Source organism: Sinohyriopsis cumingii, chromosome 9 (genome assembly GCF_028554795.1).
Source record: "Sinohyriopsis cumingii isolate HCF-2022 chromosome 9, ASM2855479v2, whole genome shotgun sequence".
Taxonomy (NCBI): domain Eukaryota; kingdom Metazoa; phylum Mollusca; class Bivalvia; order Unionida; family Unionidae; genus Sinohyriopsis; species Sinohyriopsis cumingii.
Window position 1 is genome coordinate 59,739,345 of NC_142969.1, and position 13,297 is coordinate 59,752,641.

The following is a 13,297-nucleotide window of genomic DNA, read 5'->3' on the forward strand; positions in this document are numbered from 1 at the left end:
GAAGCCATCATAGTGGAATATACGTTCTATATATATATATCCTCCAACAATTTTACATTCTGTCTTTGTTTCTGTTTCTTTAGAAAATATTGCCTACTGTTTATGAGGAAAAAGAAAAAATGGGCAGTTACTATTTTATCAGAAGAAAAGTAATAAAAACTGAAGCATCCTCTATAAGATACGAACCAATACTCATTGTTTTAAGATACAAATCAATATTCAGTGTTTTAAGATATGAACCAATATTCAGTGTTTTAAGATACAAACCAATACTCAGTGTATTAAGATATAAACCAGTATTCAGTGTTTTAAGATACAAACCAATACTCAGTGTTTTAAGATACAAACCAATACTCAGTGTATTAAGATATAAACCAATATTCAGTGTTTTAAGATACAAACCAATACTCAGTGTATTAAGATATAAACCAATATTCAGTGTATTAAGATATAAACCAATACTCAGTGTATTAAGATATAAACCAATACTCAGTGTATTAAGATATAAACCAATACTCATTGTTTTAAGATATGAACCAATATTCAGTGTTTTAAGATACAAACCAATACTCAGTGTATTAAGATATAAACCAGTATTCAGTGTTTTAAGATACAAACCAATACTCAGTGTTTTAAGATACAAACCAATACTCAGTGTATTAAGATATAAACCAATATTCAGTGTTTTAAGATACAAACCAATACTCAGTGTATTAAGATATGAATCAATACTGAGTGTTTTAAGATACAAACCAATACTCAGTGTTTTAAAATATGAATCAGTACTCAGTGTTTTAAGATACAAACCAATACTCAGTGTTTTAAGATATGAACCAATACTCAGTGTTTTAAGATATGAACCAATATTCAGTGTTTTAAGATATAAACCAATACTCAGTGTATTAAGATACAAACCAATACTCAGTGTATTAAGATATGAATCAATACTGAGTGTTTTAAGATACAAACCAATACTCAGTGTTTTAAAATATGAATCAGTACTCAGTGTTTTAAGATACAAACCAATACTCAGTGTTTTAAGATACAAACCAATACTCAGTGTTTTAAGATACAAACCAATACTCAGTGTATTAAGATATAAACCAGTATTCAGTGTTTTAAGATACAAACCAATACTCAGTGTTTTAAGATACAAACCAATACTCAGTGTATTAAGATATAAACCAATATTCAGTGTTTTAAGATACAAACCAATACTCAGTGTATTAAGATATGAATCAATACTGAGTGTTTTAAGATACAAACCAATACTCAGTGTTTTAAAATATGAATCAGTACTCAGTGTTTTAAGATACAAACCAATACTCAGTGTTTTAAGATACAAACCAATACTCAGTGTTTTAAGATACAAACCAATACTCAGTGTTTTAAAATATGAATCAGTACTCAGTGTTTTAAGATACAAACCAATACTCAGTGTTTTATGATACAAACCAATACTCAGTGTTTTAAGATACAAAACCAATACTCAGTGTTTAAGATACAAACCAATACTCAGTGTTTAAGATACAAAGCAATACTCAGTGTTTTAAGATATGAACCAATACTCAGTGTTTTAAGATATGAATCAATACTCATTGTGTTAAGATATGAACCAATATTCATTGTTTTAAGATATGAACATTCAGGGTTTTATCTTTAAGACAGCAATCAGTATTCAATGTTTTAAAATGATTCTTTCTGAAATTGCAAGAGGAAACATGATATTCCATGTTTAATTTCAAGACCAAAGCTATCTTGTCTTAAATTTGTATTTTGATGATCTTACCTGATACAGATGACTTACTTGATACAGACAACTTACCTAATACAGATAATTTACCTGATGCAAATAACTTACCTGATGCAGATAACCATTTGTCATTTTTATGTAGGTAAAATAATGCAAGACTTTTGAAGGCAAACAACACGTACAGTGTGGTAGATATAAATATTTTCAGTTCTTAAAGTGATCACTACTTGGTAACAAAATATGCCTTGAATTTAATCATGCTAGTCAACTCAGACTATTATATGCAATGATCTCCAGATAGTAAAGAGTTACCCATATAATATTATTGCAGCAAAATGTTGTAACTGATCGAAAATATTATATTAAATACATCGAGGTACTGTGTGATCTGCCTTTTAATAACTGAGAGTGGTTAGAGTGTCTGCCTATGATGTGAGAGGTCACAGGTTCAAACCCTGGATGAGTTGTACCAAAGACTTATAAAAATGGTTCTAGTAGCTGCCTTGCTTAGTACTTAGCATTAGGAGGTTAATGTTAGGATTGGTTGGCCTGGTGTCAGGATTATGTGACTGTGTGGGACATGATGCTCTATGAGCCCCAGCATTAAGCATCACTATAAACTGTCATACTGCAAACATCAATATGACTAAAATTGTGAAAGGTACTTTGAACATCTAAAACAGAAATCACACTTTTTGGCACAGAATGCTCACCCCACCCCATTATTGCAAGTTCACCTCACTTTCATATGCTGATTATATGAATATACTTGACTTGAGAAAGCAGTAGGATAAGGTTGACCAAATGTGTTGCAGAAAATTATATTTTTCTCATTTGGAAACTATTTTATCCTATTTACAAACAATGTCAGCCTGATTCAGTGATGCATAACAGCATTTGTTTTTGTTGTTAAGGACGTAAGGGGAAATAACTTCAGAGAGACGTGAATGGTGTGTAGTCAAATTTATTTATCAAAGAATAATTTCCATGTCTGAAGTTTAAGACAGTTTCGTTATATGTTCTAGCCCACAAAGTACTTCTTTTTATTGCTGCAGGTATGACTTTTTTAGGCACACACAATCAAGAGTCACATGGCATGGTGGGAAATCTTATATTTTCACATGTGAAAATATAGGAATGCCCAAAAATATGAAAATTATTTCACTTAAAGATCTCTGTTTCATACTTAAGTATATAATAAATGCCAGTACTTTGGAACTTCAGAGTAAGTCCATAAATCAGCCTGGACTAATTCAACAATAGCACTGATTGATAATTCATGATATAGAACAAGTTGTTTTACCATTCCAAAATTAAATTTTTAAAAACTATTTATTTTATAGAGAATGGTTCATCTTAAGTGAAGTGCTTATCGTCATTATTTTGATGCAACTTTTCAGTATTGTGAATAACTGTATATCACTGACAGTAGTGCATTCAGCCTACATAAAATACAGAATTTATATGTTATTTCCTGTTAATGCCTTGCTTTGTTTTCCAGTGAATATTTCCACAAGGGACCTCGACCACGAAGGAGGGAGGAGCAAGGTAGTCTTAGAAGCATAAATGATGGAGATGTTGTGGCCGTACTAGCTTCAAATAACGTGCAGTCATCTTTTCATTCAGAACGCAATCTCAACTGTAACCACTCTTCTACCAGCAATGTCACAATGGTGAAGGCTTGTAATGATGAAACAGACTCTATCATTAGCGTTGACCACACGCCATCAGACATCGTAGGTGCACATACTGTTGCATCATGTTTGCATGCTGTTATGTCATCTGAGCTTGTTTCAGATTTCACTCGCATGAACAATACTTTACCTGCATGTTCATTGTTGTCTTCTTCTGATGTTCCTTTGTATTCTTCTGTTCAATCTAAATATTGGTCTCCCTTGATAGACTCCTCACAGAGAAAACACTTAGACCAGGCTCATCATAAAAGATGTATTCCACAAATATTGGTAACAGACTGTGCGCAGAATACATATTATTCTGATTCAGAAGTAATTTATTCATTTCCTCATCAATGTATGAATTCCATAGATGACTCTAGACACAAAAAGCTCACAGAGCCTAGTTTTCATGAAACCAAACATTTTAAAGCCAAAGATCTTAAAATTCAAACAGATACAGATGAAACAGAAATACAAAGTAAAGATGGATATGAACTTGACAGCATTCCTTTAAGAATCATGGATAGCAACAGCTTATTAGATGATGTAATGGAGAAAATATCATATATAGTAGAGGAGAAATCAATTGATGAAAGTGCAGCAGAAACTAGTTTTGGATCCACAGACAAGGACAAGATGATGACGACAATTCCTATGAAGGTGGATATTACTGAGTGCCATGACAGTTCTAATTCAGATAGCAGCCCCTTTATTACAGGGTCTGCTCATGAAGGTAAGGGCAGTAATTGTCATCCTTCATATTTACAAGTTAAAGATTCTGCAAGTTCATGCTCGATGGACAACAGTGGCCTTTCAGTTCCAAAGTTAGGTTTTTTCCACCTTGAAAAGATGGGCAACCACATCAGTTATTTGGAGCATGATACAATGTTAAAGCCAACTGTTTCACACAGAGAACCAGAAACAGATCATGTGTTGTATCCTCCAATGACAAACAGTGCCTTGCTCGACAGCTTCAGTCCACCAGAGATGTTTCAAGAAAATTGTTTAAAGTACAACAGTATCGATACAGAACCAAGTACATCATCTCCTGTTCCATTGACTTCTGTATCATTTGAATCCTTGCAGTCATCAGATGAAAATGAATCAATGTCTGATGTTTCTCTAGGTGAGGAGTTAAAATGGGAAAGCAAGTCTCCAAAGAAGATTGGGGTGCCTCCCAGAAATATTGCCATTAACTCTCTTACTAGAAGAAAACACAAACAAAGTTTTCTAAAACATTCATCTTCTGAGATGAAAGACTCGGGTGTATCTATTACATCAAATGAAACAACTCCACATGAAGTCAGTGAGGTAAAATTAAACAAGATTTCTCAAGTTCTGAGTCGCAAAAAGAAAAAGGGACATGTATTAGTTGATGTTATTATTAACAAAAGAGACGATGGCAAACAATGTGAACCAGAAGGCTTTGAACATTATGAGATGGACTCACAAGATGTGTCCATGGAAGAACAAAGTGTCATCACAGAAACTTGGGAGGAAACACCTTTGATGGTGAATGGTACTAGGGGAAATTCACACAGCAAAACTGACAGACATCTGGCAGCAAATTTGTTGGCATCACGAAATTTGAAATTGCTGTCATCAGCAGAGACAAAACGATTATTGTTTGCTTCTAAAAGCTAAATAGTTGCCTTCTTTTGATAGTTCTTTTACTATTTACCAAAGTTGTCACTGAGGCAGTAGAGAAAAACTCTTAGATAGTTCTAGGAATAAGTGCATTTGAATACTTATCACATTCTCTGATATTTACCTAAATTCTGATATTTTCCTAAATTATTCATATGATGACAAAAATAGGAATAGACATGAATGAAATTTAGGTAATAATTTTGACAATTCCTGACGGAAGCTAGCTAGTTATGTTTCTGTAATATGTATTTTACCGAGTTACAGTGTTGAAACTATTTATCATAATTACAGTATATTCCTTATATAGTGTTGAAACAACAGAATATTTTCCAACCCTGATTGGTACACAATTATTTTATTTTGCAAGGGAATGCATTCACCATGTCTTGTGAAAATTGGTTACTGGTCTGCAAGGAGTACTTGGAAGTACCCTTAAATGCTTAGATTTCATAAAGCAACTTGTGTTTTCAAAGATTTTGCAACCTTAAAGTATCGTTTTTGTAGAGTTGGTGTATGTGGGAGGTGAGACATAGCAGTAAGTTTTCTGATGTATCTGTCGTTGTAAATATTGTTTTAAGACTTTGCTTAAGGTTTTTATTTGTATGCATTCTTTAAAACTCGTTGATGGATTCTTATCATACTAATGATCATTGATAAAAGATGATTCAATATATGACATGAGCACCCACCCCTTTGGTTCTGTGTGCAAGACCACATTCATAGAAAAATTGTGCTGAAGTTTGATTGAAGTTTATTTTCAGTTCCTTATATTTCCTAAACCTCATTGTACCTGACATGAATCATTATGAAGCTAAGGCCATTCATTCCACAATTGCTTGCACTTATGACCCTGATGTCAAGATAATAGTCATATAAAGTGTAACTTAATTTTGAAAAACAATCTTTTGATTATATTCCTAAATCCCATGATGGATTGTCTACATACTTGGGATGAATTATCAGGAATTGCATTTGAAACACTTTTGTAACAAAATTGCTTCTTCTTTTTGTTATTGGGGTCAAGGACAAAGAGAAATGTTAATGTTAAGGATGTGCTTAATTGTTTCATTTGTTAATAAACCATCAATTCAGTGATGAATTGTCTACATCCTTGTGATGCATCATTGTGCTACAACAATCTATTCTGCGAGATCATTGTTTTTCACATTGATTGGTGTGATTTTGCTTCTACATACCTATTTGATACATGTCTAAATTTAAGTCACATGTGTTGGATGGTGTCTTGCTAAATATGCACCATGAGCTTATGCATTTAAACATTTATCCCATGAGTTTCTTGTATGATTAAATGTTTTGGCAAACTCAGTCCTGCATTTTAAACATGTCTAAATACATATATACAATGTACTCAAGGTCAAAGTAATGTAAATTTTGTGTTTGGTTAAAGTTTTCATTTGAATACATTTCTTAAACCCCACGATGGACTTGTTTTTCATAATTTAAATGAACTATTATTAAGATAAAACAATGCAATGTGCTAACTCATCCGTTTGATGTTGGAGTAAAGGTCACATGTCTTATAGTAATACTTTGGCTCAACACACTGACCCTGGTCATTTTCTAGAGCCTGTTCTGTTTTAACCAGAATGCTGAAGTGCAAAATTACCTTGGACAGCTAGCCAGTCCATTATGGGATCATGTGGTTGAATGTTTTCAGAAGCAAAAATCAATTTTATTTAGCTTTTCTGTGACAAATAAAAATTCCGGATCATGACTTGTCTGAAATGCATATTTAATCCACAACAAATTCAACACTTTCACTTGTACTTGCATCGATGCTTTGTACATGAATAATTTAAGAAACAAAATAATAAGCTACTTGTAGCACACCCAAGAACAAAGTTGTTTTTGCTTGTAAAATAATTTGATGGCTATATGATATCTACTAAAGATATCTTTGTTGCATTATCCACTGTTCACCATATTATCTATGTACTTGTTTCACGTGAATTTGCACAGGGATTGTCTATCTCGATTTTGTTAATATTTCTGTTTGTATTATCAAATTCTTATGGTGAAACTCTTTATGTGCAGCTCTCAATTTTTTATTTTTGCATTAATCAGTGGAAATCGAATTATATATATGCATGTTTATCTTCATATTAATACAGTATATTTTAGTATTCACTCAGTAGTTTGGCATATATGAAAAGGAAGTGACTCTAATAAATGAAAATTACATAAGAATAATTGTTTCAGAGTCATTTAACTTTAAACACTTGATGCATTATCTATCACTGTATAATGCATCCAAATGTCATATTCTTGTCTATTTGCTGAAACGTATTCATCTGTGTTTGATTTAAATCTGGGTTTCATATTACAATTAGTGGAATTAGTCGTGGAACCAGACTAACATTACAGTAATGTCTTAGATGCTTTAAACTGCACATATTTTTTTCATGTAGAAAGTCTGTTTGATCAAACTGTTGATTATAGAATTTTTCAAAAATGGCATCCAGCAAGCAATGCATGTTGAAGGGCACATGGTACTAATGATATGGAAAAATGGGAACCAGCCTTGAAATGGGTGGACATAAAATAGAGTATATATGGGTTTGGCTTTTAGGGATGAGAATCTTTAGAGAGTTTATCCTAGTTGCAAGTGGAAAAAAATAGATACGTTGTTTCATTTGTGGAATTTCAGTCCTTTAACAGTCTTGAGTTTGGGACACTCATTGCTAAAATTAGCACCTGACTCTTTGGTGTGGAATTGAAAGTACATGTTTCAAAGACATGCAGGCCCAGAAAATGCCATGGCTCATATCCTTTCCTGTACACAGAAGTTGACTTCCTGGTTTCATCTATACTGATAAATATAGGTTTGATCATGAGCACTCAGAATTTTTAAATTATTGAATTTTTAATATCACAGTGTTTGCATAAGTTTACTATGGTAACTGAATTAGTACTACGAGTCCTGAAGATGAAAGGAATAATTAATCCTCTCAAAATGTGTTAATAATCAGCACAGATGAATAATTAAGCAGGAAGGGCCACAGTTACGTTTATTGGAAAACACATGTCTGTTCGAGTATGTCTCGTGGTTGGATATAGGATTGCTGTTGTCATGTGAATTGGGGAAAAAAACCAAGAATTACATCAAGTTGAGAGATAGCAACAAGCCATTTAGCTGCATAGGGTTTGGAACTGAAGATTATGCAGCTGTACTATAAATAAGGTCTACGTGTACTTTGCAAACTTATTAGTTGAACATCTGGTTTACTGTCCCTGCATGTTTTGAATACCGATCTTTTAAATCAATTTTCCAGCTTTACAATAATAGTTTATGATATCTGTTTACACGTTACTGAAAACTGGTCAAACTTATGGAACAAAATGTACGGCCTTACTGAGATGGACTTGTCAGGGTTGGCAGGTCTGCATCTGATCGATATTGCTAGCTACATCATGATTTTATTTAGGAGTGGCATGTAGGTATGCTTTACAACACAAGTGACCAGGAGCGTCTGGATGATTTCTACCTAAAGGGTCTTTAAGTGACATTTTGGTCAGTCTTGTACATAAACCAGTCGTTTTTCTTTTGCCAATAATTTGAGCTGCTTCTATTGACAATAGAAAACCTTGAACAGAGAATAGGAACATAGCAAATATTTATCAAGAGAAATATCCAAACAAACAAAACATATATCATATATAATCCAGAAGTTATATACATATGTGACCTATTTTAGAAAATTCCTCAGCTTGGTCTTTGGGCTTCAGGGTAATATATATATATATATATATATATATATATATATATATATATATATATATATATATATATATATATATATATATATATATACAAAGAATACAAATCATTTGGCAAATAACAATCCTTTCAAGTGCACTGGATCATGTTTATCAGGGATTGATTAAGATAAATGTAATAAACTGACTACGAACAATGCAAAACTAGTATCTAGCTAGCCTGAGCGCTTTCGACTCTTATATTGACCTAGAAATTTATATATATATATATATATATATATATATATATATATATATATATATATATATATATATATATATATACCAACTTAGATAAACATATGCTGTTACATATATTTTTAGCCACTACAACAACACCAATCTTAACGTTTCAATGCTAGAGGATTAAAGCAGAATGTATTGTCATTTTATGTTTTTTATTGGCAAACTATGTTTTCTTCCAAGTGGTCGGAATGAACGAGTTTGATATGATGTGGGAATATGTATAGGCCGTCAGGCCAGAAATATGTTCCTGCACTGTATCAAGCAAGTTCATTTCTCTGACTCAGAGCAAAGTTCTTGTGTGGTTTTATATAAGCATATATTAATTTATTAAGAAATTTAAAATTTGGACTGTTTCTAAAATGTGAACAAGATTTTTAATATCCATCTGATATTTGTAACAAGAAAATTCAAAACAATATTTTCTGTTTCTTCTCTTTATTTTCTACTTGTACAGTCATAAGAATTTAAAATGTAAACAAGCATACATTTCCCTGTGTGTATCCTGATGAAAAGTCAACATTTTAAGAAGCTGTAATTCCTCTAAGTTTGCATCGCAATCAAAACAGCTCTTGCTCTGTAAACATGGGGGAAAATAGTTGCTACATGTATGGTTACTAAACTTGAGACTAGATTTGAACTAAGTTGAATGCACACACACACACACACACACACACACACACATTGTTAGTTAGAACAAATTAGTGCATCATTTATTTACCAATCAATAGGTGGTGCAAACACACACATACTGTAGAATATGGTTTCTTTAAAGTATGTTGGAGGGGCAATCCTTTTCAAAAGATAATTGCATGATAAGGATTAAACTGTTCATTATTTACTCTGGCTTTTTTGCTTGTTTACTAAAGTCTAGCCTTTAGCTATTGTGCAGTTTGGCCAAACCTTACCAGACTTAGCCAAGGGGGCATGTGTTTGGGAAGATAAGGCACATCATAGGGAGAAACATCATGTCCTTTGAGAATTTCATGCATATCGGACAAAGAATATCAATCTAATGAATGGAAGCATGTGTAATTTGTATGCCAGTCTAATGAATAGAAGCATGTGTAGCTCGTATGCCAGTCTAATGAATGGAAGCATGTGTAGTTTGTATGCCAATCTAATGAAGAAATTATGTTTTATACATTAAGTTCTATAGGAAATGAATTAGTGCTGCGATTCCTATAGGGGTGAATGTTGTATGTGTATCCATGATAACTACATGTATGTGTATTTCTTCATTTCTGTCAGCATTATTAGTTTATTTATGAAAATTAGAATACACTGAAACATTTCTTGAGTCAATGAGGGCAGGTTAAAATGCATACTTATGGAAAATAAGCCTTACAAAGCTTTATGGAAAATAAGCCTTACAAAGCTTTATGGAAAATAAGCCTTACAAAGCTTTACAATGGTTACTACTATCTGGATCAATTGTCACAATTTCTACATCAGTGTCATATTGACATTTAAGTTTTAATATTCCATCTATATTGACCATGATTTTTCATCACTAGTATTCATATGACCAGTGATGTTTGCACTTTAGGCACAGTTAGCAACTACTTGTCACATGTGAGCAGAGCTTAGCTTTGGTCACCACATTAATCGCCTTGTTATTTTAAGTTACATTTTGTACCTGAATGTAAAAGGACCGAGTTGCAGTGAGAATGTTGTATTTCCTGCTCCTAAATTACTGCATTATTGCACATATTACATTAAAATGTAAGTAATATTTTCTGCACCCCATCGAAATAAATTCACGTTTCGTATTTCATCTCAGATCTTTGTCACATCTTTCCTGTATGTGCTCTTTTCACAGGACTGGACATGAAATTTATTTATTTATAAATGTTTTCTTGTCTTTTCACGTGGAATCATATACTTTGCTCTTTAAATGTCTTAATTTCTAACTAATTTCTTACAATTCCTCGCGACTAGGTTTTAGTTGAAGTGTATAGGTTATCTCCCCTAGACCATCTAACTTAAGTTTAAAATAGTAAATGCTTTTGCAAGTTTTAAATTACAGTTAGGAACTGTGTGATGAACCCTGTCTCTAAGAATAAATGATATTGTGTGCACTATCTTGTCAGCTGTATTTTGGATGAGATTTTCATATTATTCAAAGTTTCTTTGGGTTTGTTGTTGTTGTGGGTCTTGCTTTTTAAATTTGGTTGATGCTTCTGATCAATTCCTTCATGAAACGGTTCATACAAATTGAATGCTTGTGCTTTTTGTGAGATTGAAATTTGATGAATTTTCTATTCACTTCCTTTGTTCAGAGTCCTCCTCATGCTGATAAATATATAAATTTCTGTTGTTAGTCAGCTTTAAGGACTTAATGTAATGCATCAAAACTCTGGGTAGAAAGGTCTGGATCCATGTTTTTTGTTGTTTTTTTTAAACAAGATTGTAGTTTCCTGCGAAAAATCTTTTTTGTGACATTCCTCTATGTATTTTTCTCAATTGTTACACTCTTGTTATACGAAATATTTACTGTTTTGAAATGAAAGTGTCTTCTGTTAAAATAACTTTTGGTTTTTCCTCTTTACCTTCATCATTTGTGACACTATAGTATAGCTGTAGTTTCTGATATCAGATTCAAAGTGTGGCTGTAGCATCTACCATACTTTGTCCAAATAGAATTAAAGCTTGTATTCTTTGCATGAAGAGGAGTTAGTATCAGCTATCAGTCTGGTCGCATCTATTTTTAGCCTTTGGTTGCAAACGCCTATATTCATAAGTGTTTTATGTGATAAGTGATGCAAAGCAAAATGAACCTCTTAGCTGCCATAAACACTTCAAGTACAGAAAACTCAAATTAGACATGTTAGGCATCCACAATATATTTGCATCAGCAATTGTTGAAAAACATTGTTATGTCATTTGATACATCTTAGTACATACTGGTACACCTTTCATGCATACTTGTAAGAAATTAATAAAATCTCTGCATTTATTCAGTTCTTGGGAAATGACATTCATTTTTATCATCTGTCAACATTGCACACTTGTCGAATTGTATAAATGTGTGTACTTAGAAATTGCCCAATTTAATGTAGTGCATTCTTCATCTATATGGTTGTCAAAACAGAAACATTCACAAAACTAATGTAGGTATCAGACCACTAATTATTTTACAGCCAGAGAGAAAGACTACTTGTGGGAGAATAAAGAATAGACTACTAAAAGTGCATTAATTGGCTTGTAAATTGATTTAAAGTGTTTTTCATTATAGATTACATAAACTTCAGTCCATTGACTATAGTTGCAAACCAATTATTAACTTTTATATTGATATCCTGTGTTTAATTTCCTACTGACAAATAGCATATGGACTCTTAGTGAGAGTCCTGTGTTTAATTTCCTACTGACAAGTAGCATATGGACTCTTAGTGAGAGTCCTGTGTTTAATTTCCTACTGACAAGTAGCATATGGACTCTTAGTGAGAGTCCTGTGTTTAATTTCCTACTGACAAGTAGCATATGGACTCTTAGTGAGAGTCCTGTGTTTAATTTCCTACTGACAAGTAGTATATGGACTCTTAGTGAGAGTCCTGTGTTTAATTTCCTACTGACAAGTAGCATATGGACTCATAGTGAGAGTCCTGTGTTTAATTTCCTACTGACAAGTAGCATATGGACTCTTAGTGAGAGTCCTGTGTTTAATTTCCTACTGACAAATAGCATATGGACTCTTAGTGAGAGTCCTGTGAGTGTTATTAGGTGCAGACCAAGGAGTGCCCTGTTTAGTAGAATCAAGTGCAAGAAAATGCTGTGCAACACCTGTCTCTTAAGGCTGAGAAGATTCTCTAATAATGAATGAAGCATGTATGTTTTTATATGCCAGTCTAATGAAGAAATCAATTTCGTCTATATTTTAACATTATATCCTGTGGAGAATTCATTAGTGGTATGAGACTGTTGGGACTTGCAAATTTGTACCTATGACACTGAGCTACCATCGAATATAGCCACCGCTTAAAACATTGGCAAAACCTTAGAATGACTTCTCCAAAATTGCACAGAATGATTTAGTTCAAATTTGACAGAAATAGCCCTGACATGAAGAGCTTTCAGTCTGTAGAAATTATCCGCCATTAAATGTGGCTAGAAATAGAAGAAAAAAATCTGTCAACAATTGCTATTTTCAAATACTTCATCAGAAGACCTCTTAACTAGTTTCTATCAAACTTGG

At 32.8% G+C, this 13,297-nt stretch overlaps 1 protein-coding gene across 6 annotated transcripts in view; it reads left to right on the top strand.

Annotated features, from left to right (window-relative positions):
• Positions 1–12,058, top strand: part of LOC149791897 (thrombospondin type-1 domain-containing protein 7B-like) — a 151,674-nt gene extending 139,616 nt beyond the window's left edge. For all 6 annotated transcript variants that reach the window (XM_089970409.1, XM_089970412.1, XM_089970411.1 and 3 more), the window contains one exon: positions 3,255–12,058. In XM_089970409.1, coding sequence (XP_089826535.1) covers positions 3,255–5,073 — 1,819 coding nt within the window. In that variant the 3' untranslated portion in view covers positions 5,074–12,058. The remainder of the gene's footprint in view (positions 1–3,254) is intronic.
• The last annotated feature ends 1,239 nt before the right edge of the window (positions 12,059–13,297 follow it).